Source organism: Euleptes europaea, chromosome 8 (genome assembly GCF_029931775.1).
Source record: "Euleptes europaea isolate rEulEur1 chromosome 8, rEulEur1.hap1, whole genome shotgun sequence".
NCBI lineage: Eukaryota > Metazoa > Chordata > Lepidosauria > Squamata > Sphaerodactylidae > Euleptes > Euleptes europaea.
The window spans coordinates 66,830,616-66,855,598 of NC_079319.1; the positions used below are offsets into that span (position 1 = coordinate 66,830,616).

The 24,983-nt window shown below is 42.3% G+C and overlaps 1 protein-coding gene across 1 annotated transcript in view; it reads left to right on the plus strand.

The window, feature by feature from the left end:
- Positions 1-24,983, plus strand: part of ZNF236 (zinc finger protein 236) — a 77,263-nt gene that overhangs the window by 41,576 nt on the left and 10,704 nt on the right. The window contains exons 18-29 of the mRNA XM_056854951.1: positions 5,020-5,120; positions 6,321-6,472; positions 7,480-7,692; positions 7,977-8,247; positions 9,271-9,374; positions 13,184-13,549; positions 14,067-14,212; positions 16,509-16,752; positions 18,252-18,431; positions 20,735-20,913; positions 21,933-22,064; positions 24,074-24,271. Of these exons, the coding sequence (XP_056710929.1) occupies positions 5,020-5,120; positions 6,321-6,472; positions 7,480-7,692; positions 7,977-8,247; positions 9,271-9,374; positions 13,184-13,549; positions 14,067-14,212; positions 16,509-16,752; positions 18,252-18,431; positions 20,735-20,913; positions 21,933-22,064; positions 24,074-24,271 (2,286 nt within the window). The remainder of the gene's footprint in view (positions 1-5,019; positions 5,121-6,320; positions 6,473-7,479; positions 7,693-7,976; positions 8,248-9,270; positions 9,375-13,183; positions 13,550-14,066; positions 14,213-16,508; positions 16,753-18,251; positions 18,432-20,734; positions 20,914-21,932; positions 22,065-24,073; positions 24,272-24,983) is intronic.

Genomic DNA, 24,983 nt, shown 5'->3' on the forward strand with positions numbered 1-24,983 from the left:
AAGTCCTAATCACCCTGGTGGCAAACTTGCGCAAAAAAGGGATAAGGATATATCCTTATCTCGACGACATACTGGTATGTCCGGATTCAATCCAACAGAGCCTACATCATACAAAACTGGTCTTAGACACACTGACAACACATGGATTTGTAATAAATTACAAAAAGAGCAAACTGAATCCCTCTCAGAGATTGACACACCTAGGGGTGGAAATAGACACACAGCAAAACAAACTCTTCCTCACAGAGGAAAAAATCATACTCATTTCCACACTAGCAAGGAAAGCCTATGCCTCCCAGTCGTGCAAGCTAATGTCCCTCGCCAAATTACAGGGACACATGGTAGCGTGCATACCAACTATTCAGTGGGCGCTCCTCCATGTGAGGCCCCTGCAGTTGCTACTCAGGCTGTACCAAGGAGACATACAAAAGAAAAGAGACAAAAATGTCCTCCTTTCCAAGGTAGCCAAAAACAGCCTGATATGGTGGACAAACCAACGCAACCTGTCAAAGGGTCTCAGATTCATATATCCCGTTCCAGAACAACTGTACACAGATGCTTGCACGACAGGGTGGGGAGCGACATTTCACGAACACATAGTACAGGGCACCTGGACCCCCCAGGAACAAAAATTACACATAAAAATTACACATAAACATAAATTACTAGAAATCAGAGCAATATTCAAAGCCCTGCAGAGTTTCAAACAACTAGTCCAGGGAAAAGACATATTAATTAGAACAGACAATGTGGCCGCAAAGGCACATTTAAACAAGCAAGGGGGATCCAGATCATCAACACTGCACAAGGAAGCACTATCGATCCTACAGTGGGCAGAGGTCAATCTAACATCTCTCTCTGCGGAACACATACAGGGAATCACAAATATACAAGCAGATTGGCTCAGCAGGGAGACCCTCCACGAGGCAGAATGGGCACTTCACCCAGATATATTCCGCAGCATCACACAAAAATTCGGGACACCAATAGTAGACCTATTTGCCACCAAAGCGAACCATCAGATTCCAAGGTACTACTCCAGGTACACACAGGTAGGAGCCGAACAGACGGACGCACTGACGGTGCCCTGGCCCAAGGGCCTGTTATATGCATTCCCGCCACTCCCACTCATTCCAAGAGTACTGAGAAGGATACAATCACTGAAGGCGCATGTGCTCCTAATAGCTCCGCATTGGCCCAGACGGCCATGGTTTCCTACACTGATACAGCTGTCCAACAACAGGACCTGGAGGTTACCAGTAAGGCAAGACCTTCTCATTCAGGGCCCAGTTTGCCATCCCGATCCAGGATGGTACAAAATGACCGTTTGGGAATTGAACGCAGGAGATTGTACAAGCTAGGTTACACTGAAGACATCAACACCATTCAGGTGGCGCGGAGACCTTCAACACCGAGAATCTATAATTCAACTTGGAAGGCATTCACTAGATGGTGCAGACGTAAGAAAGTCAATCCCATAAAAGCTCACACAATAGGCATTCTGTCCTTTCTTCAGGAAGGTCACAAAATGGGTTTGGCTATCTCGATGCTAAAAAGACAACTAGCAGCCATAGCCACTATTGTACCACAAGTAGCAGGCTATAGAGTTACAAAACATCCTCACATAACATCATTCCTTAAGGGCATATCTCAAATCTCTCCACAGGTTAAACATAGATTCCCCACATGGAGCCTGCATACTGTGCTAACTGCACTCACAAAGCCGCCTTTTGAGCTACTGACAAAGGTGAGCTTAAAATGGTTGAGAATGAAAGTTCTCTTTCTAACAGCCATAACATCTGCTCGCAGAGTTTTGGAGATAGGAGCACTATCAACTCTCCCTGATCTCATCATATTTCACAAGGACAAGGTGATTTTGAGACATGACCATTCATTTATACCCAAGTGTAACACAAAATTTCATAGAGGTCAGGACATAGTCCTACCATCATTCTGCCCCAATCCAAAGACACCTATAGAGAAGTCGTGGCATTCATTAGACCTGCGTAGGGCATTGCATGTCTACATACCCAGAACAGAAAGCATTAGATCTTCAGTCACTGTTTATAAACATTTCACAACCAAAAAAGGGTAAACCAATGTCCAGGGCTTCTATCAGCCGCGCTTTCTCACTATGCATTAAAACGGCTTACACAGAAAGTAAATTGCCTATACCTGGAGGCATAACTTCCCATTCCGTTAGAAGCATGGCCACTTCAACTGCTTTCGACAGACAGGCACCCATAGACGAAATCTGCAAGGCGGCCACATGGTCGTCCGTGTCTACATTCGTAAGACATTACAAATTAAATGTTTACTCGTCCGCAGAAGCAGCTTTCGGCAGATGAGTTCAAAGTATATTAAAGGACGTCTAACCCTCCCTGGGCGGGAACTGCTCTGGTATGTCCCATCTTGAAGATGCCCTTTGTCCCTCTGAGCCGAGAAAGAGCCTTGGCTACTTACCGTGAAGGCTTCTTCTGCTCAGAGGGACGAAGGGCATCTTGCCCTCCCAGACGTCCATCACATGTTTGAGTTTTAAGTTTCATGACAGTTCATAACGGTTTCACATTCAGCTACACAAACTGGTAGTTTGTTAGGATAGCTGTTTTCTACTTCTTGTTACTTACAAACACCAGAGGGGTACTGGTGACAATAGAATGTTGTTTAACTTATCTGTCAGCATTTCTCCACTAATCTTATAAGGCTTGGAAAGTATTTAACTGGCTATAGGGGGCGTTTACCCTCAGAAGCCAAGGAAAATTTAAATATTTAATCCTGCCTCCCGAGCTAAGAGGAGGAAACACCCATCTTGAAGATGCCCTTCGTCCCTCTGAGCAGAAGATGCCTTCACGGTAAGTAGCCAAGGCTCTTTCTCTTAGAGCTCTCTCAGCCCCACCTACCTCACAGGGTGTCTATTGTGGGTAGGGGAAGGGAAGGTGATTGTAAGCCGGTTTGAGTCTCCCTTAAGTGGTAGAGAAAGTCGGCATATAAAAACCAACTCTTCTTCTTATAGGTTTTTGTATTATGCCTGTGTTGTGGATGGAGTGTGGTGGTGGTGAGGAGAGATGATAGCTTTCCTAAAACCACTGGCTGAGTTCATGGTAGACATCAGAGGCAAGATCTGACCATAGGCGTGTCGAGAGTGTCTTATCCAAGACCCTCCCAGGATGGGAACAGTTAACCAAATGAATTACAAAACAGCTGAAGTGTGACTCCTCACACCTCAGCAGGTAGCCTGTCACCCGTCCCTTTCATTACCCAGCCAGCCAGAGATCAAGGACAAGCCTCTGACCTCTTGGGACTAAAATCAAGAAAATCACCCTTGCTAGGTAGGAGGCTTACAAGGCGCGTTTCAGAACACGATTAACTTGGTAGTCAAGGCCAAAGTATTGGATTCCGATTGAAGCCTTCTGAATTCAAAGACACCACAAAATATAATTAAAAGTGATTTATTAAAATTGTGCAAGAATAAGAATAAAAGATTAGTGAACAGTGAGGATAAAAATAACAGTTTCTGGCCCACCAGCAAGACAAGACATGAGGCACAGGGTATGTACCTGATCCTCAGCTCAGAACCAAGCAGAGAGCAAGGGCCGTGCAACAAGCAAGAACAAAACTAGAAAAAAGATCTAAGCTTTATGCTCAAAATACCTGCGTTGGCCTGATTCTGGTTAATCAATCAAATGTATGGTCAATTATGTCACTTGACCTACGAAACCTTCTGCTGGCCATATGACCTAGGGGTCAGAGGAATTTGCCGGTGTGACCGGACGCTCTGCAGCTGTGCCCAGCACCCTCAACAAGGCGTCTCTCCCACTAGATGATCTCAGGTGTTAATTAGTTGAAATGTTCCCTCCCAGCCCCAGTTGTCCTTGGAGATGATTACACTTAGTGGTGTGAACTGCTCCTGGGTTCTCATCCCCTTATCTAAGTCTCTGCAATATGAACAACTTGCTGAGTTTCAGTAAAAGGAACTTCCATCTTTGCTAGGCCTCAACCTGAACCATAGTTGGACTAAAACAAGAAACTGCATTAAGAGACCACTTTCTTGAGAAGGGGTTTCTGGTTCACAGCTCAGTCTTTGAGGCACAGTGCTGCAGTTACTGTCAGTGTGGATTTGGTTGGTTTTTATACCCCGCTTTTCTCTACCTTTTAAGGAGTCTCAAAGCAGCTTACAACTGCCTTCCCTTCCCCTCTGCACAATCATAGAATAGAATCATAGAGTTGGAAGGGACCACCAGGGTCTTCTAGTCCAACCCCCTCCACAATGCAGGAAATTCACAACTATCTCCACGCCCAGTGACCCCCACTACATGCCCAGAAGATGACTAAGATGCGTTCCCTCTCATCATCTGTTTAAGGTTATAGAATCAGCATTGCTGACAGATGGCCATCTAACCTCTTCTTAAAAACCTCCAGGGAAGGAGAGCTTACCACCTCGCAAGGAAGCCTGTTCCACTGAGGAACCGCTCTAACTGTTAGAAGATTCTTCCTAATGTCTAGACGGAAACTCTTTTGATTTAATTTCAACCCATTGTTTCTGGTCCGACCTTGTGAGGTAGGTGTGGCTGAGAGAGTTCTAAGAGTACTGTGACTAGCCCAAGGTCACCCAGCAGGCTTCATGTGGAGGAGTGGGGAAACAAAGCCAGTTCACCTGATTTGAGTCCGCTGCTCCTGTGGAGGAGTGGGGAATCAAACCCGGTTCTCCAGATTAGAGTCCGTTGCTCTTAATTACTACGCCACGCTGGCTTTACTGAACAATGATGAGAATTCCTTTGTTTTTGAGGATCAATAGGATAAATAGCTATTTTTTCCCAACTCTAAAAATGTTATAAGTTGCTGCATGAACCCACTTGTTTTGCATCCTTTCTTACGTATTTAGGAGGATTGATTCCTTCAATGCCTGTAAAATACCCTGTTCATTGGCCCTCCAGGACAGCTGCCTGAGGACTAGATGGACCACTGGTCTGATCCAGCAGCACTCTTCTTATTTTCTTAAGTTTATTATTTGAATTCCAGACTACCCGTCTGATACAAGATCAGGCACAGGAACTTGAGCTGCATACTCAGCGTCCCCAGTTTCTGGAAGATAATGAGGATCAAAGCAAGCGTTCCTACAGGTCTGTGAAAATTCACACTTGGCTTTTGTGTGTAGCTGCTGAAAGGAAAAGATCCCTCACATTTTAGCAGAGGCTGAAGTATAGTTTACCTCAAGGGTAATAGGAGGCCAAGATAATCAGGCTGTTCTTTCTTTTTCTTGTTCTGAGTGCAAGAACGCTGAATACTTGGGAAGTGTAAGGCAGCAAACTTTCTTACATGGATGAACCACATTGTTCCTCAATAAGGGCTGGTTCTAATAACCTAATTATTAATTTGAAGTGGATCAGTAACCCATCATCTAATTTTCTAATTCTTGTTGAAATATATAGATTTTATTAACAGGTGTTGGTATGCTAACCTCAGAAAACTCTTTAGCACTAGGTTGGATGTAGTCAGAGGATGGAGAGAAGAGTGTAATCATCATTGTTGAAGCCCCTGTTGTGGGTAGTGCAGGAGGCAGGCAAAAGTCAGTCCCTTTTTTGCAGGTGCTGCCCTGCCTTTTTCTGATGAAAGTTATGGTGAGTACAGGTGTGAATGAGAAAATTTGGAATTGATAGCCTGAAATTTGTCACCACCCGCTCTAGATTGCCCCAGAGTGTGTGTATATAAGTGGGGGGGAAGCTGGCCTAACAAAGTTATCTATTTAAAAAAAAAAATTCTATTCTTCATACTCCTGGCTATATAGTTGCTATCAAAACCATTATTGTTTTTTCCTATATTACAAAGATGGCAGTCCCCAAATTTGTGAAAACGGAACATTTAGCATCAAAATCCTAAAATTCCGGTAAAGGTAAAGGTCCCCTGTGCAAGCACCGGGTCATTCCTGACCCATGGGGTGACATCACATCCCGACGTTTCCAAGGCAAACTTTGTTTGCAAGGTGGTTTGCCAGTGCCTTCCCCAGTCATCTTCCCTTTACCCCCAGCAAGCTGGGTACTCATTTCACCGACCTCAGAAGGATGGAAGGCTGAGTCAACCTTGAGCCGGCTACCTGAAACTGACTTCCGTTCGGATCGAACTCAGGTCGTGAGCAGAGCTTTTGACTGCAGTACTGCAGCATGGGTAACATTAAAGCTGCTGTAAATTCAAGAACTACAGTTCCCTCTGCTAATGTCAACCATTGTTTTAATTAAACAAGAAATAGTGACAAGATTTTGTATTATGTACTACTGATGATCAGACCTGTCCATTTTATTCAAAGCAAACATTCATTTTCACAGGTGTGAGTATTGTAACAAGGGTTTTAAAAAATCCAGCCATCTGAAGCAGCATGTACGCTCACACACCGGTGAGAAGCCATATAAATGTCAACTGTGTGGCCGAGGATTTGTTTCTTCTGGAGTTCTTAAATCTCACGAAAAGACTCATACAGGTGATAATGTGTTGTGTGATACTCAGTTTCTTTGCAGAACCATTTTAACTTGTTACACCTTGTCTCCTAAATCTGGTCACTTGAACATGACAATTCTGTTTCAGTATTGGAACAAGGTTCTCCTACTCTGTTCTTCTGTTTTCAGCAGTGGACAGCTAAAAGCCTCTGCACATTAGATATAGCTGTTCCCAGCATCTGGTACTCAGATGTATACTGCCTCTAAATGTAATTTACGTATTGTGGTAATAGTTGTTGATAGAACTATCATTTACGAATTAGTGTAATCTCTCTCAGACGTCATCTAACCTAGTGGCTTTCACCGCATTTGTAGGAATTACATTGTAAACAAGAGTGTTGCTGTGATATTGTATGCAGATTTCGGTGCATATGAAATTCAATTACTGATTTCAGTGGGCTTCAACTGAAATAATGCTGCATAGGATTGCTCTGTACCAGTAGCACTGTCACAAGTTACAATGAATGCACACATAATCTGTGTATAGTGAACACTTGATTTTTTTTTAGCATGCAAGTTGAGTAATTCTTATGTTGCATTCAGTACATCTACACTTGAACGTGGCATACAAATGCATTTATCTAGGCACTTGTCCCTGATTTCATTTGCAAAGTGAGCGCTTGTTGGTTTTTTCTTATAAACAGATATACACACAATTGCATGAGAGATGTGGCAACTTTTCTCTTTATAGTGTCAAGGAAAAATTAAATTTCATTTCCCCTTTTTTTAAAGTGTGAAATGATAGATAAATAGCCAGTGGCTGTTAAATCTAGGGAAAGGAAATTTCAAAAAGATATACACGCATGCCTGAAGCATGTATGTGTGTTCACTGTAAGATGTGAACAAGACTAGTGAATGTACTTTAATGGATATAGTGCAGTATAACTCTGCTTAGGTTTGCCATGTTAGTCTTGCAAATCTCTTTTGTGTTTATAGTCACTAGGCAACCTAAAAGTCTGTGATTTGGTTTTGGTCATGTTTCTTATTTCAGGAGTTAAAGCATTCAGTTGCAGCATTTGCAATACCTCTTTCACTACCAATGGTAGCCTTACCAGACACATGGCTACCCACATGAGCATGAAACCGTATAAGTGCCCATTTTGTGACGAAAGTTTTAGAACCACAGTTCACTGCAAAAAACACATGAAAAAGCATCAAACTGTGTCTTCGACAGCAGCAGCAGGCGGAGAAGCAGGAGCAGGAGGTGAGCAACTTTTTACAGGTAGATCTTAGCAGCCAACTTGGTTCAATATTCTTTGGGATATTGAATGCTTTTATCTTTATTAGAAGACAACCTTGATAGGAAATTGGTATAACATGCAGGTTGGTAGGGAACATGTCAAGATTGAGGAGCCATACAGTCCAGTTTAGAAATATTTGTGCTTTGTAGTTAAATGCTTATTAATAACCAGTCTGATGTTTCATTCATGTTTGAGGTTTTGTTTGAAGTTCTAACAAGTGTTATTTCTTCTTTGTTTAAATGGCCAGAAGAAGATGATGAAAACTCTGAAAGAACTGGTTCTAGAAAATCTCGGCCCGGTGTCATCACTTTCACAGAGGAGGAAACAGCCGAACTTGCGAAAATTAGACCTCAAGAAAGTGCAACTGTTTCTGAAAAAGTTCTTGTCCAATCAGCTGCAGAAAAAGACAGAATTAGTGAAATCAAGGACAAACAGGCAGAAATGGAAGCCGAGCCAAAATATGCCAATGGTTGTACTTTTTGCCCAAAAAGCTTTAAAAAACCTAGTGACTTAGTAAGGTAAGCAGGTGTGCCATACAAAAATAATAATCCATTTGAAGCATGTTGTTGATAGCTCATTTTTACTCACATTAGTCACAATTTGGAAGACTCCATAATTAACTCAGTGGACCATTTGAGTTGCTTTCTATCAAAGAGGGGCCTCATGTTGGAAGCTGCTTTTGAAACTCAGAGAGGTTGCAAAAGCAGTTTACAAATGACACAAAGATTCTTCTTTGTGATCTCTGTGCTGTCCTGCATATGGCATATGCAGCTGTGCAGAGTTAAATTTGGGAAATTCTAGCACATTAGCCATAGGACTAGATTTCTCTCTGCCATCCTAGGAAGGGCAGTCCTGACTGTAGAGGTGAAGAGATCCCCCTCCCTCATTTAGTTCAAACCAAAATGTCAAGGAACTTTCTGGATAGTGTCTATTATATGGAAGTTTATCAAATGTGGATCACTTACTTATATCCGTGCAAAAGCTCAGACTTGTTTGGTCCTGTGCCCAGGCATTTTGGATTTTAATCTATCTCACCCACTCCCAAAAGCTATTGATTTTAATACACACAGAACTGGAGAAAGAGCATTTTGGGCTAGTAAAATTTGTGGTTCTTTAAGACCTGAATGGAATGACTCTAGAATAACCTGAATCTAAGAAGCCTTGTTTGTGACTCTCCTTGTCTCTTTCTTTCTGTCTCCTAAAATAATGATAGCTAAGTTGTGTAGGTGTAATTCTGTGTGTAGGGGTTCATTAAGATTTAACTATTTATTAAGCTATTACTATTATAAAGTTGAAAAACATCCCTGGAAAGCCAAGAGTATTTCCAAATGTGGTGTTTTGATTTACTTAATAAATCACATTTCATTAAAAAAAACCTATTCCAGTCAAGTTGGTTTTAAACAAAAAAAGGCCAAGAATTTAAAATCAATTTGATTACATTTTTATTGAAATGTGATTTATTAGACGTTGAAAGTGGCATGTTTGATTGATTCAATTTGTCTAAGCATATAGTAACTAAAGAAAAAAATATTTTTGAATAGGCATCTTCGTATCCATACTGGCGAAAAGCCATATAAATGTGATGAATGTGGAAAGAGTTTTACTGTAAAATCTACTCTGGATTGCCATGTAAAAACACACACAGGTAAGTAGTATCCTGAGTTCTTCCAATTCTGTCAGCTAATCACTAGTGGTGGGGGAGGAATGTTCTTTATATTTTGTTATGATTGTTTCAGTTTTTAATTAAGTACTATGGAAAATAACTTTAGTATTTTTATCCATTAAAATAACATTTGTAGTCTTTTCTCCTTGATAATATTATTTAAAGAAGTGGTGGTAATTGGCAGGCAGGGGGAGATATGGATAAATCTTTGAGTAGTACAGCCAAATACATTCATGAGCATTATTCTCAGCTTCTGTGTTTACCTTGGGCTGGATCTTGCCCTAGATTATTTTTTGCCCATGAATAATTTTCCCCCCCACTAGTGTATATATGATACGATAAAATTCATTGTCTGCGGCTGAAGGCCATTACAATTTGTCACAACCAAGTCATAAATGATAACATTAAAACAGTCTGACCCAAAGATGCAAATCGAATAAAAAACATTGCCCTCATTAGATACCGCTTTAGCCCGGATTTTCTTGGCTGCTAAGGCAAAGAGTGACACTCTATAGGAAACAAATGGATTGACATCTGAGAGGAGAAAGAGCAGCTTCTCTGAATCTGAAAGGAGATTTAAGTCGTGTAAAAGTGCTGTAAGAAATTTAATTCTGGGCTCTGTATAAAGAGGACAGAATAAAATGTAGTGCAAGAGGTCCTCTGGAACTGTGGCTTCACAAATGCATAGATGAGAGGCCCATGGTGTTTGGGAGTAACGTCCAGCTAGCAAAGCAGTTGGCATAGTTTGGAGCTGAATTGAAGTGAAAGCTATTCTGAGATTGTGGAAGGAGATACTGACCAGATACAAGGCTCTGTCATGATCCCTTTTCAACAGTTTAAACCATGGGAAAAATTTGGACTGGGAGATTGATTGCCTGTCTAATGCAGCATCGCACTTAAACACCTGATCACAAATGGTGGTACCAGCCATAGGGACACCCTGTCATCCGATATGGAGTAGTGATGCAAGATCTTGTTATGGCAGGCTAACTAGACAGCATCATTTTGCATCATCATGTTAAAACATTGCCTGTGGTGTAGATTGGTGGTGGTGTTGCTTTGCTTTCTCCAAGGCTACATGTATGGTCCACTTAAACATGTGAGGCCTTTTCCTAAAGAACACCACTTGGGTCTTGGCATAGTTAATATTTAAGGCAGGGATGTTGAACTCATTGCTTACCAGGGCCGGCTATGACATAAATGTCACTTGGTCGGGCCGGGCCATGCCTCGCCAGCCTAGATTGGGAGCGGGGGTGAGGTGGGTGGGTGCCTCGGCTGGTTTGCGGGCCGGATAAGAACTTTTAGATATAAATTAAACAGATATAAATTAAACATCCCTGCTTTACTTCTCTGGTAATTGGGATTTCTTCCATTAAAGAACCTGAGGTAACCACCTTAATTTTTTCAAAGATGTTAGTGTGTCGTTCCTGTAGCAGAAATGATAGGTTTTTATGTTTGTGCTAGCCAACTTCATCCAAAGGCGTTCTTCATCAATAGAGTCAAAGGCAGCTGTCAGATCTACAAAGACCATATACAAAGATTTAGTCAGGCCCTTGATACTTTGAGAGGCTAGTTGGTAAAGAATTTGACAGTGATGAATAGTACATTGCCCTTTTCTAAAGCCTGCTTGCTCAGGATGAATAACATGATTAGAAGCCTCCCAAACCTCCAACTTACATAGCAGGAATTTACTATACAGTTTGGCAGCTATGTCCACCAGGCTTATTGGACGATAGTTCTGAAGGTCTCCTTTGCTCCCCCTTTTAAACACCAGGACTACAATACTTAATTTCCACCCTGTGGGGATAACCCCTGTTGATTTTACCTGGGTGAATAGCTTAGCTAAGATGGGTGCCCACCAATCAGGGAAATTGGTGTCAGAAGTGGATATAGACACCTCACCGCAGTCCTATGAGAGTAAGTTAGGCTAAGAGCCAATAACTGGTCAAGGGTTACCAAATGGGTTACATGGCTGAGCTGAGAAGTGAATCTTGCTCTCCTCTCCAGTTCAAGTCTGACACTTCACCCACTAATAATAATAATAATTATTATTATTATTATAGCCTTAGAACCTGAGAAAGTTGATAGTGCTTTACATACATAATCTAAGAAACCATAGGTTAGCATTATCCTCACGTTGCAGGTACCGTATATACCCGTGTATAAGCCGACCCGCGTATAAGCCGAGGTGCCTAATTTCTCCCCAAAAATGGGGAAAAATTAGGCACCCGTGTATAAGCCGAGGGTCGGCTTATAACCCCTCCCCCCCAGCAGGCTTACCTTTTCCAGGTGCCCAGGCAGGCGCGGCGCCCCCCCCCCCCCCCGCAGCCCAGGAGGCCCCGCAGGCTGCTCCAGGCCCGGCGAAGGCTGTGGCGGCAGGCGCTCCTGGCTAAGGGGAGCCAGGTGCGCCCGGCGGCGGCAGAGGTGCGGCCTTCCCACGGCCACAGGAGGCCCCTCCAGGGCGCTGTTGCCAGGGGGAGCCGGGTGCGGTCGGCGGAGGCGCGGCCTTCCCGCGGCCACAGGAGGCCCCTCCAGGGCGCTCCTGGCTGGGGGGAGCCGGTTTCGCCCGGCGGAGGCGCGGCCTTCCCGCGGCCACAAGAGGCCCTTCCAGGGCGCTCCTAGCCGGGGGGAGCCGGGTGCGCCCGGCGGCGGCGGAGGCGCGGCCTTCCCACGGCCACAGGAGGCCCTTCCAGGGCGCTCCTGGCCGGGGGGAGCCGGGTGTGCCCGGCGGCGGCGGAGGCGCGGCCTTCCCGCGGCCACAGGAGGCCCTTCCAGGGCGCTCCTGGCCGGGGGGAGCCGGGCGCGCCCGGCGGCGATGGCAGCGGCAGTGGTAAGTTCCCCCTCCCTCCTCCCTCCTCTACCGTCTTGACCCGCGTATAAGCCGAGGCCGGCTTTTTCAGCCCTTTTTTTGGGCTGAAAAACTCGGCTTATACGCGAGTATATACGGTATATATTATTGCAGAAGGGAGGCTGAGTCTGAGAGTCTGCTTTGCTTAACACTGTGATTTCATGGCAAGGTTCAAATCTAGTGCTGAGGTACACTAGCATTTTAGCTTCCTCACTTTTGAGAGTTTTTTTACACCTTTTGTTGAAAGGTGAAATTGTTCACAAGGGAGCAAGTATTAGGGAGAAAGGGAAGGCATGACCATTGCTGAGACAACTAGGTTGGTTCTCCTAAGGGTGCACCCCTTTGAAAGAAATGTGCATTTAAAGATTGCAAATGGTCCCACAGCAGTTCATTACTTTTAATCAGATGTACATAAAAATACACATCCCGAACACAGGAGAATGTTTTACACTTAGCAAGTTCTGTCTTTCCTTACCTAAAGCAGTATATCTGGGAAACAAATTGAAAATTCAGCACAGCACTGTTTGAACTGGGTTGTTCCTTATATACAGCTCACTCTCTTAGCCACTACCCTATACAGACTGTCTTATAGAGTGTTAGTCATAGACTGTTCTGTTGTTCTCCTTCAGATTAAATCAATTAAATAACAGCACCATATTGTGCTATTAAAGAGATAATATCCCACATGGTCGAAGAGCTCCTGCTTTCAAATCTGTCAGGTTATTTGTTCACTTTGTGCACAATAAAGTTGGCAAGTTGGAGACTAGAGACACTTGAGAACCTGTTGCCAACTCCTGAACGCTCCCCGTGAATAACTGTATGGTAAAGCCTTGTCTAAACATGTCCTCTGTAGAAAGAAATTACGAAATCCATATGTTCAGATGAAATCCTAAAGCGTAAAGAGATGTTTTCCTTCTGTCATGTTTTTTTTTTTAATCTTCAGGACAAAAGCTCTTTAGCTGCCATGTGTGCAGCAATTCATTTTCTACAAAAGGAAGTCTCAAAGTGCACATGCGCCTGCATACAGGAGCGAAGCCCTTTAAATGTCCTCACTGTGACCTAAGGTTTCGAACTTCCGGACGTAGGAAGACCCACATACAGTGTCACTTTAAACCAGAGGCCAAGAAGGCCAGGAAACCCGTGCCTCGTCCATCCACTGAGGGGCTCCAGCCAGTAAACCTTCTTAATTCCTCCTCAACGGATCCCAATGTTTTCATTATGAATAACTCTGTACTGACAGGGCAATTTGACCAAAATTTGCTTCAGCAAGGTCTTGTGGGTCAGGCTATACTTCCTGCTTCTATGTCAGGTAAAAATGGTTGTGTTTATTTTAAATTTGGGGTTTAGTTTACAGAGATTTCAACCTCTGGTTTCTGCCACAAGTGATGTAGGAAGCGAGAGCGATTGTTCAGCCTGTCAGCCAAAAATGGGATAAGGTAGTGAGTTTGGAACTGCAGGGCTATAGATACAGGAAGAGGATCAGGAAGAGCTTCTTAATTGTAGGACTATTTCAGTAGAAGAATTCTTCTGCCTAGCAAGATGATACATTTCCTTCCTTGGCAGTTTCTAAGGGGAAAATAGGTCATATGCACATGTTTTGTGGGCACCTTTTTTCATGTGATACTAATTGCTTAGTTTTGTTGATGCCCTACATCTTTTTGAGACATTATTGGCCACTAATACAATAAACTGTTATCTCATTTACTTTTCATTGTGTGAGAATTGTGTATTTTGTGCCATGCAAGGTGTATCTCTATTAGTATTTTTGTCTGGGGAGGGGGGAAAGAATATACTAACAAAATCTTAAATATTGTTTTCTTCGATAGCCGGCGGCGATTTAACTGTGTCCCTGACAGATGGTAGTTTGGCAACCCTTGAAGGAATACAGTTACAGCTTGCTGCTAACTTGGTTGGACCAAATGTTCAGATTTCTGGAATAGATCCTACCAGCATTAACAACATTACATTACAGGTGGGTTAATATTTATTATCCTTCCAAAAATATTGTGGAATGAGTTCTGCACAGATCAGTTACTGTGTTCCTCTCTCAAGTCTTCCTGTTTATTGATAAAGGTTCTTGTTATAGGTTATAGCTCTACTGTGTAATATCACAAAACAAAATGTGAATAAAACTTGCTTTTTGATAGATTATGTAGAGGCTTGAGAGACTATGCAGGCATCATTAGTTCTGTTCATTATGAACCTTGTTGTTCCAAAACATTTTCTGTGTTGCAGTTTCTCCTGCCCCTGCCATTTATCTTTCCTTACATAATACAGAAGTATGTTCAGGTTAAGAATTTAAAGTTCCATCCTGCTCAGAGATTCCTTTCTAAATCCATTGACATGAGTGGGCTTAGAAGGGTGTAATTGCTTGAGGATGACACTGTTACTCATGCTACCATAGACATGAGTTTGTGTGTGTGCACATATTTACAATGACTGAAACAGATCTGGTCAAGATCTGGCAAGGGCTTGTCCTGCCATTACCTAGTGGGCTCTGGCTAGGGATCATTGTTTTTCTTGACAATTTTTTAAACTCTTTGTCTTCGCCTTTCCTTAGCCCTTTTGGATTGGGCAAGTGAAACTCTCAGTTCCATCCTTTTACCAGAAAACATAGTGTAGGAGCTGTTAATCTAGAACAGGGGTCCCCAACCCTTTTGAGCCTTCGGGCACCTTTTGAATAATGACACAGGGTGGTGGGCACAACTACGAAATGGTTGGAACAGCCAACAACAACTACGAAAAGGAGAAACAGCCAAACACAAAATAGCCATGCGTAACTCTAATAGTAACTCTTCAGCATTTCATGCAGAAGCTCCATTTAGCAGGATGCCTCTACCGTGGAGAGGCTGCTGAAGCTCTCTGTCCCCTTCTCCCATGATGTTACCCACCTTTTCCAGTGTGATAAGGAGGGGGCAGAGTTCCCTTCCCTCAATTCTTTCTGCCACTGCTGAGAGAAGCTTGTTATTAGAAGTCCCAACATTCTTTACCAGTACCAAACTGCCGACAGTTCTACCTCAAATCTGGCTCTATAGACTGTTCTCTGTTGGAAATGTTGCAAAGAGCTGTCTTCAAAAAATTGGGGTCAAAAATCCCCCACATAGGACAACCGTGACATGTCATGAGAGACATGGTGGTGAGAAGAGCAGTTCTACAGTCTCTATCCAACTGAGAGCTCACCCTAAAACTGTAAGACAACTCACCATTCTCTCATGTGGGACTGCACAGGTACCATAATGATGAAAACAGGGTTGCACTTTCTAGTAACTGTTGTCCATCGAGTGGTCACCTGTGCAGTCACGCAACCCCCCTGCTGTGAGCTCTTTATTTAGACCTGATGACTTTACCTCACTTTGGCAGCAGCAGAGAGAAACTGAGAGGAGGGAGCTCTGACCCCCCCCCTTTATCACGCTGGAAAAGGAGGGAAACATCGTGACGGAGTGGGACGGAGTACCCTTAGGCATTTTTTGAGGTTTGAAAACCTCTCCGCAGTAGGCCTGTGGTTTACTTTATTAACAAAGCTCCTTCAACCAGAGATCTTGAACTGTACAATAAGATTGAAATTAATTAATTATAAAATACACAATGTTATTAGACCAAACTATAAAACATACATTATTAATTAATTCTGAGCTGGAGGGCTCTTTAATAATATTACAGTAGGTGAACTTAGTTACAGATCTAGTAGTTTCTTGACAAATATCAGCTAGCAGAAAAGAGACTACTTTTGGCTCAAAAGCAAGTTGATCCTTTCTCAAAATAGGGGTAATCAAAAGTGAAGCCCATTGCGCACAGAATAATAACACACAGTCAATAGTCCCAATGTTACCAGTAGACCTGTGTATGCACAGTACCCATGTGTGACTGCACAAGAGACCACTTGATGAGCAACAGTTACAGGTAAGTGTAACCCTGTTTTCCCAAGTGGTATCTTAAATCTAAAGAAAATTGGAACCTCTCAAATTCAAATTACTTCCTGTAACTTGGTTTTTGTGGCTGAATGCAATAACTTCTTTGTTGGCTACAAGCGGGTATCATAAACATGAAACCTATGCAGTATTTCAGTAGTAGGCACAAATTTTTCCCCAATGCATATCTTATTGACTGATGTCCGCACTAGTTAAGTGCTGGGTACCATGGTTAGTATTAGTATATCATAATATTTTAAAAGTATCAAGCTTGTGGGGGGGACACCCCTTTTTCCAGCCAATTTTTTAATTTTATGGGGAAATGTCCTACATTCATACCTATCAATGTTTGCCTTTCAGATTGATCCCAGTCTTTTACAGCAGACACTACAACAGGGCAGTGTACTAACCCAGCAGCTAACGGGGGATCCCAGTTTAGCCACTCAGAACACATCCCTCCAGGCAGCAGACAGTTCAGTGCCAACAAATGTGGTAATACAGCCTTTGTCGAGCTTATCCCTACAGCCCACTGTTACTTCTTCAGCAACTATGACAATAGGATCTATCTCTGAGCAAGAATCCATGTTGACTGCTAGCACTGCTGGTAATTGTTAACTAAGAAAACCCATTCTTTCCTTTGGAAGGGTTTCTTTTTCCGGTAGTCCATAAACTCGTCAGGCTTTTTATTTAAATTTTATGAATTATTTTGTTCATGTCTGCTAAGTATTATTTTGTACGTAGTAATTTGAATTTTGAAAAATTGAACAAATACAATGAAGTAAATATACTATAAGGAAAATGCATGTGCTTCCCTCGGCATAAGGGTTGGACCCACTTGCTTGGACTGGTAGGCATGATAAGCAATATAAAATTCCAGGTGTCCATCATGCCCTGAATGTTCTGCAAAATCATGACTGGATAAATAACTGCTTGTTTAGATTATGGGCTGCTTTAAATGTTATCCTAGCAGAACAGACTTTGTACGCTCCCAGAATCTTGTTTAAAGTGGCTTGTTGCATGTGCAGAGATGTGACACATGCAGTGTTAGCATGCTGGTGCTACCTTCATTCAGACTGTGGGTCGCTGGCATGATGACATGTGTAGCGGCCGAGGGCCCAAAGGACACGCTGGCAGTGTGCACACTCACATAGCTAAGTGCTGTTGTCCCAGCAAAATAGCATTTTAAACTTGGATTTGTTAGCCAATGAGGAAATATGGGGTATGCATATTGTAATAAATAAATTAAATTGAAATCAGGCCTACTGATTTCTCTCAAAGTTAAGGAATATTTTGGTATTTTTTTGTATGTTTGTTTGCCTTCGTATTTAAATTTATGTAAAGAGTGAATGGCCCTGACCTGGATGGCCCAGGCTAGCCTGATCTCGTCAGATCTCAGAAGCTAAGCAGGGTCAACCCTGGTTAGTATTTGGATGGGAGACCACCAAGGAAGACCGGGATTGCTGTGCAGAGGAAGGCACTGGCAAACCACCTCTGTTAGTCTCTTGCCTTGAAAACCTCAAAAGGGGACGCCATAAGTTGGCTGCGACTTGACTGCACTTTACACACACACACACACAAAGAGTGAATGCAGAGTTCTTCTAAAATGTAAAGATTAGGGTCTTCATTAAGAGTATTCCACATGCAGTCACACCTGGCGGTGGCAGCATCAGCTTCCTGTTTGAAGGCAGTAATGCTGGGAGCCATCAAGGTCTCTCCATCCTAGGGTAGTCATAGCCCAGTGCATTTGAAGTTACAGAGGCAAGAGGAGATTAAAGATCTGTGTTTCTTTAGTTATTTTACAGCCACTGGCTCCTCACAAAATGTTTCATTTATCATTCTTAAAAGCTTTTTGTGTCTGTAGCATTCTTTATGAACCAGGAGAGCAGTGGGAGCATGATCATTTGCTTCCCAGCTTATGCAAGCGTTGTGATTTCCCACTTCGGACAGACTTCCCAGGCGCTATACTGCCACTGTGATTGATGGGCTGCCATCCTAGGATTGCTCCACACCCTGCCCTTAGCACATCACAAGGATCATAACAGTATTACATATTAACAAATACCTAATTTAGCGATTGCATTTTTCATGCTTTATTACGTTTAGGTTCGCAGGATCTCGCTCAGGTTATGACATCGCAGGGTATGGTATCAACGTCAAATGGTCAACATGAGATTACCCTGACAATAAATAATTCAAGTCTGAGTCATGTTTTAGCTCATGCTTCTAGTTCCACCACTACAAATTCATCAGGAAGCCCTCAAGAAATTACCCTCACCATCTCTGGCAAGTACAACGACATTTCATTATTAGTCTGCTAAAAGTGGAAGACTTATCCCTCTGCGAATTGTAGCTGTTGGTGAAATGAAAATCTACAAGAAAAAAACCATCGCTCTTTGTTTCTGAAGTTTGCTTAGAAAGCAGTGGGGATAGACATGTCTCCTTTTTCTTCGTGTAATTTTTTTAGTGATGCAGCCAAACAGGCAAACATTTTCTCATTTTATATTAGCAGAGTAAAACGATGATTGTACTATTCTTAAAAAGAATACAGAATGTTAAAATAAAATGATTTAAAATATAACACAATGCAACCCAGAATTACATAAATCCAGGATCCAGAGAAAGGACTCTATTCGTGTAAAATAGATTCATGACCTAAACTAGAGCTTTGTTCTATGTGATTTGCTGCAGGACTTCTCTGCTACTGGTGCAAAAACTGCTTGCCACAAAAATATAAAATAAATTTCTTCGTGCATATAGGCATTTTTTTTTTACTCTAATACTGTCAACAATTTCATCTGCGGTTTCTTGTGTGCTTGGCACTGACACATGTGCAGTGAAAACTACACACACAATTCCAGTTTTGTGTGTGGACTTATTTCATATTGGATCTTGAGCTTGTATTACCTCTGAATTCCACCCATCATATTTATAATAATTAGAGTATTTCGATTTGAGCAATCTGAATGTTGTAGAACCTATGCTTAACTTTCTTTGTATTGCCAAAGAATGGCAGATTGATATTAGAATTGCCTTCCTTATTGTTGAAGTATTGGTTCAGAGTATGTTGTCTGCTGTCTGTAATCCAGACTGCTTCTGGAATCTCTCCTCAGACTCTTCTCCCCAAGAGAGAACTTTATGGGAAGAGCCAGTGTGGTGTAGTGGTTAAGAGTGGTGATTTGGAGCGGTGGAGTCTGATCTGGAGAACCGGGTTTGATTCCCCACTCCTACACACAAAGCCAGCTGGATGACCTTGGGCAAGTTACAGCTCTGTTAGAGCTCTCTCAGCCTCACCTTCCTCACAGGGTGTCTGTTGTGGGGAGGGGAAGGGAAGGTGATTGTAAGCCAGTCTCCCTTAAGTGGTAGAGAAAGTCAGCATATAAAAACCAACAATTCTTCTCCTCCTCCTCTTCTTCTGCCTTAGCATGCCAAGTTATCTACCTTTGGCTGAAATGGGTCTTCTGCTACAGAACTTCTAAATGTTTAATCTTCATTCTTCCTTTCATATGTTGAAGAGAATTCCAAATACTTTTTACATTGTCCAGGTGGAATCCAGTGTTTGTATTCCTTAGCCTGTAATTCTTCCTCCCTTAGTGGCTGTTTTATTATGACTTTAAGTGTGGGTTTTTGCCATTATTCAATGGCAAAATATTTTTAAAAAAATTGTTGTCACTCAGTAGGGATTGGATCCACCAAGCTATTTCATTCAATCTTATCTTCCCGTCTTTACTGTAGCCACCATCCCACATTGGATTTGTCCATGCAAGTCCTATGATTCCAAGCATAATCATTTTAGTGGTCAAAAGGGACGTCCTCCTCCCCTTTTCACCAACGGAAAAACTGGGTGGATCAAACCCTGGATGCAGCTATTTAATCCCGTTTTCACTATTTATCTTTATAAAATATTAAATTGGTGAAATGCAGAAATAAGTACTGATCTTCAGCAGGTCATAGATTCCATTTTTTCCATTTAGGCCAAGATCTTATTCAACACAGTTCCTCTGGAGGTAGTGAGCTGAATGGGAACCTAAGACTGACAACACCAACTATCACTAACCAGTCAGCGGGTGCTACGTTGACCATAAGTAATGATCAACTCCTGTCTCAGAGCCCAGCATTGAACAGTACTTCAGGTGGGGATTTAATAATTTCACTCAAGTATTTCATTATGAATATTTGTTATAATTATACTAATCAGAACAAGCTTTTATATTAAAATACTGGTCTCACAGGAAAATAGTTTTGTTATTTATTCTTCTCATATTTGCTCTTATCCCAGTTGATCACTATTCTACAAATCTCCGTTGTAGTTATTAATAGGAATGTAGCACATACAGAGGAAAATGTAGGCTGGTGTACATGCTTATTAAGAGTTCCTTAAATAGTGAAGAAGGCTTTTCTTTTTTAAAAAAAAGTGGGCAAAATGGAAACTTTCACATAGTTTAGGCAATATATTTGATTTGTACCCATTGTGTACAAAATATCTATTGACTCTATCAATAAAAATAATAATTAGGGGAGCTAGGAATTTTGTTCTTCTTTCAACCACTAAGATAATCTAAGTTTTTATAATGTCATGTTTTTTACAGAGCTTAATGCATCAAATGGGAATCTTTCTTCAACGCCTCCCATGTCTCAGCCAGCTCAGAATTTAGTAATGTCGTCACCAGGAGTTGGAGGAGATGGCAGTGTTACCCTGACTTTGGCTGATACTCAAAGTATGTTGTCTGCTGGCCTTGACGCAGTAACACTTAATATCACATCACAGGTTGGTATCCTTTGCCAGAAAAATGTTTCTGTCCTGTTCCTAATAATTGTGAATAATTATTGTAAAACTAGAAGAAGGCAGGCCTGAAGACAAGACTTTGAAAGGAAGCTTTTCCATAAATTATATGTCTGGGGATTATGTCTTGGGATGTGAAGTCAGATCTTAGAAACTAAGCAGAGTCAGTACTTGGATGGACGACCATCAAGGAAGACTCTGTGGAGGAAGGCAATGGCAAACCACCTCTGCTTCTCACTTGTCTTAAAAGCCCATTGCTGGGGTTGCTATGAATCAGTTGGGACTTGACAGCCACATACATGCTTAAGATTATGTCTCTTATAGTCTCTAAAGCCCATGCAGCAGTTGTGTATAATGTACTATAAAACACATTAATTGAATTTGTTTTGGCTATCATTTCTAAATTATTCGCCAGTGATTTTTAGTTCTGTTAACTTTGCAATGCTTCTGCTGTTGCAAGCATTAGAGAATCAGCCTGTCTTAAAAAAAAAACCTTCCTGGAGTAAGGCAACAAGTTACACAATATCTGAGCTGTTATCTACTCTCAAAATATTTCCTATTGGATGTTACTAAATATGTACTTTACAAAACCAGTGTCAATGGGTACACAGATTAAATGTATGCCAGTAATTCCTAGCTATAAGAGCTGTTCAACAAGAATTGTAAGGAATTGGCTGGATAGACAAGCCCTGTAGAAGATGTTTTAGATATATGGTATTCAAAATTAAGGTAAGGGGCTGGAATAATTTACTCAGAATGGAAATGGGCCCTCTTTCCATCTTTGTGACACTAAGACAAAACCATTGTATAGATCAGTAGCATGTTTTGTTAGTGTTAGACTAAAGAGGCAAAGGCTTCTGGAAAATAAACCTATCAATGGGGAATACATACAACCTAGCCTCTATTAAAGGGAACTGCCCTAGGAAGGATTCCTTAGAGACTATATGTGCTGAATTAGCCTTTCCCCCTTTAAAAACAATTCATTAATGTTTTCCTTTTGGCAGGGTCAGCAGTTCCCTGCTTTACTCACGGATTCTAGTCTCACCGGACAAAGCAGTTCAAACTCTCAACAAGTCATACTAGTGAGTCATACACCTCATTCGGCACCCACAAACCATGACGAACTACCTTATCAGGTAATTTTTTTAATAACAAGTTGCCTTAAATAAGCAAATGATATTACGCTCACTTCATGTTTGGTAGCTGAGAATAAACTGTTTTATTTATCTTATACCTCATTATTTTATTTTATTTTCAAATGTATTGTTTGAGGCTGTACTCAAGTAAATTCATGAAAAATCTGAGGCAGCAACCTTTCATAATTGATTTTGTGTATATTTAATAACGTGTTCTTTATGTCTCAGCTGATAGAATTTATTCTATTTAAAGTTCCCTGTTTCAACATAGCATTAAAGTAATTTGTACATAGTAAAAAAGTACAGAAAAGATGGTTGTAGAAAAATTAGATTGCCTTTAACTGAAGAATTGACACGTTCATTGTCGTTGCTTCTGTGCAGTCCCACATGAGAACCACGCTTGCACAGGGCAGCTGGGAGAAATGTTTTCAAACCTTCCTAGCTCTTTTCAGAAGATTCAGAGTACTCCCCTCCCTCACGTAAACCGGTATTTCCCCCTCCCAAACCGGCACATGATGAAGGCAGAGAGAGTGCTTCTCCCTCAATCCTCTCTTTGGAGAATGCTCCTCCCTTAGTCCTCTCTTCGCTGCTGTTGTGAAAGGATGCTTTCCTACTCGGCTTTTTCTACCTACCTCAGCCCATGTTTTCCTAACAGCATTTGATCTTCATTAGATCTTCAGTGAGAACCTAAAAAAAGAAGAAGGGTACAGTAGCGGTGGAGGCTTTACGAAGGGAAGAAAATCAACTCCCCCCTTTCATTTCTCTGTTGTGTTATTTCCTAGTCTGATGATCGTGACCAATGCCTAACTTGTCTAGGGGAGTCCCACGATGTTGGAGCTTGCCCCAACGTTTTGGCCATTTACACCCAAAGCCGATCAGGAAAGGTCTTCACTCCTAAATGCCTTCCTATGGGAGAAAGCTTTGGGGGATCTGGAGAAAGACCCACCCAGTCAGATGGCCTTGGAACTGGAGAAGAGGGCCCACACTCCCTCAATGGATTCAGGGCCCTAAGGTCTACACTGGATCTGGGAGTACTTTCGATGCCAAGGCAACCATTGGTTCCTTGCAGCGCCTCAGAACCATTACCAAAAAAGAAGATGAAGTCAAAGCACAAGGTTGCGTGTTGGGGGGGGGTTCACCTCTAAAGTCGGTTCCATGGTACCAGTGTGCGCATGAACATCCTCTCTTACTACGAGGCCTACTGAGAGCCTTCCATCATCCAACGATGAAGTCACTGAGATGCCTGTGCCTCCATCACCAGACGTTGAGCCTTCTCCAACAAAAAGATGCAGATCGACTTCAGATGAACCACCAGCTCCACCGGTTCTGTACTATTGGGGTCCATCTCAGGGGCAATGGTATCTATACCCCTTGGTTCAACCAAAGTTTTGGCAGCCAACATGCCTTGGGACCTCTTGGGTTGACTGTCCTTTTCCTATAAAAGAACACGCAGCGATGTTACAATCCTCCTCAGTGGCATTCCTGGGGAATGTCCCATTGAACAGCATCTGCAAAGCACCCACCTGAACCTCTCCATCGACCTTCATCAAACACTATACTGTCAATGTGGTCTCCAACAGTAAAGCAACTGTGGGAGAAGCAGTGTTACAGTCAGTATTTAGATGAGGATATCACGCCCACCTCCTCTGGTTAGTGAGCTTGCTATTCTCCCATGTGGGACTGCACAGAAGCCACAACAATGAAATTTGCTTGCATCGGAGGGGAGGGGGAACGGATATTTTGGAAAGAGCTAGGAAGCTTTGAAAACGTTTCTCCGCAGCCAGACTGTGCAAGCTCAGTCTCCCATGTGGGACTGTACAGAAGACCCTTGATGAACAACAGTTGCAGGTGAGTGCAGCCCTGTTTTGCATGGCCTGTCTCAGCACCCTTTCTGAGAGCAGGTGTTCTTGAAGCTTTGTCACATGTAAAAAGAGACTGTTAAATAAGCACAGGCGGTTTAGGTGGTTTTACTTCCTGTAATTGTGTGCGTATTTGTGGAATTACTGCAGGTGAGTGAGGTTTCTCCAAGTCTCCATAAAGGCATTCAAGCTGAAAAAGAGCCCCGGGTACACCAGTGTTTTGAATGTAGTCAGACCTTTTCTTCAACTGCCATGCTAATGCAGCATAGTAAAGAAGTTCATGGCAAGGAAAGAATCCACGTTTGTCACATCTGCAATAAAGCCTTCAAACGAGCGACACATCTTAAGGTCTGTGATGAGCTTAATATATTGTTATAATAAAAAAGAAAAGGTTTTTTTTAATCCCTTCTAACTAGAGAACATAAATAAAACAGTGTATTTGGTAAAAACTACTTCCTTGTTTAATGCTTATTTGCTGATAATAAAGAAATCCTGCTCCTATTCTGGAGTTTAATTCATTTAAAAGGAAGAATGAAACAGGTTTTCATTTAATGAAAAAAAGGTACTAAACAGCAGGCGGGGCCTTGTGACCCAAAGCTAGAGCAATCCGTGTGGCAAACAGAAGGTTCCAGGTTGAGTCCACATCAATCCCAGTTAAGGATCAGGTAGTAGGTGATGAAGTAGAAGAAGAGTTGGTTTTTATATGCCGACTTTCTCTACCACTTAAGGAAGAGTCAGACCGGCTTACAATCACCTTCCATTCCCCTCCCCACAACAGATGCTTTGTGAGGTAGGTGGGACTGAGAGAGCCCTAAGAGAATTGTGACTAGCCCAAGGTCACCCAGCTGGCTTCATGTGTAGGAGTGGGGAAACCAACCCGGTCCACCAGATTAGAGTCAGCTGCTCATGTGGAGGAGTGGAGACTCAAACCCGGTTTTCCAGATTAGAGTCCACCGCTCTTAACTACAACACCACGCTAATGAGAAAGACCTCTGCCTGAGACCCTGGAAAGCTGCTGCTAATCAAAGTAGACAGTACTTCCCTTGATGGTCCAGTGGTC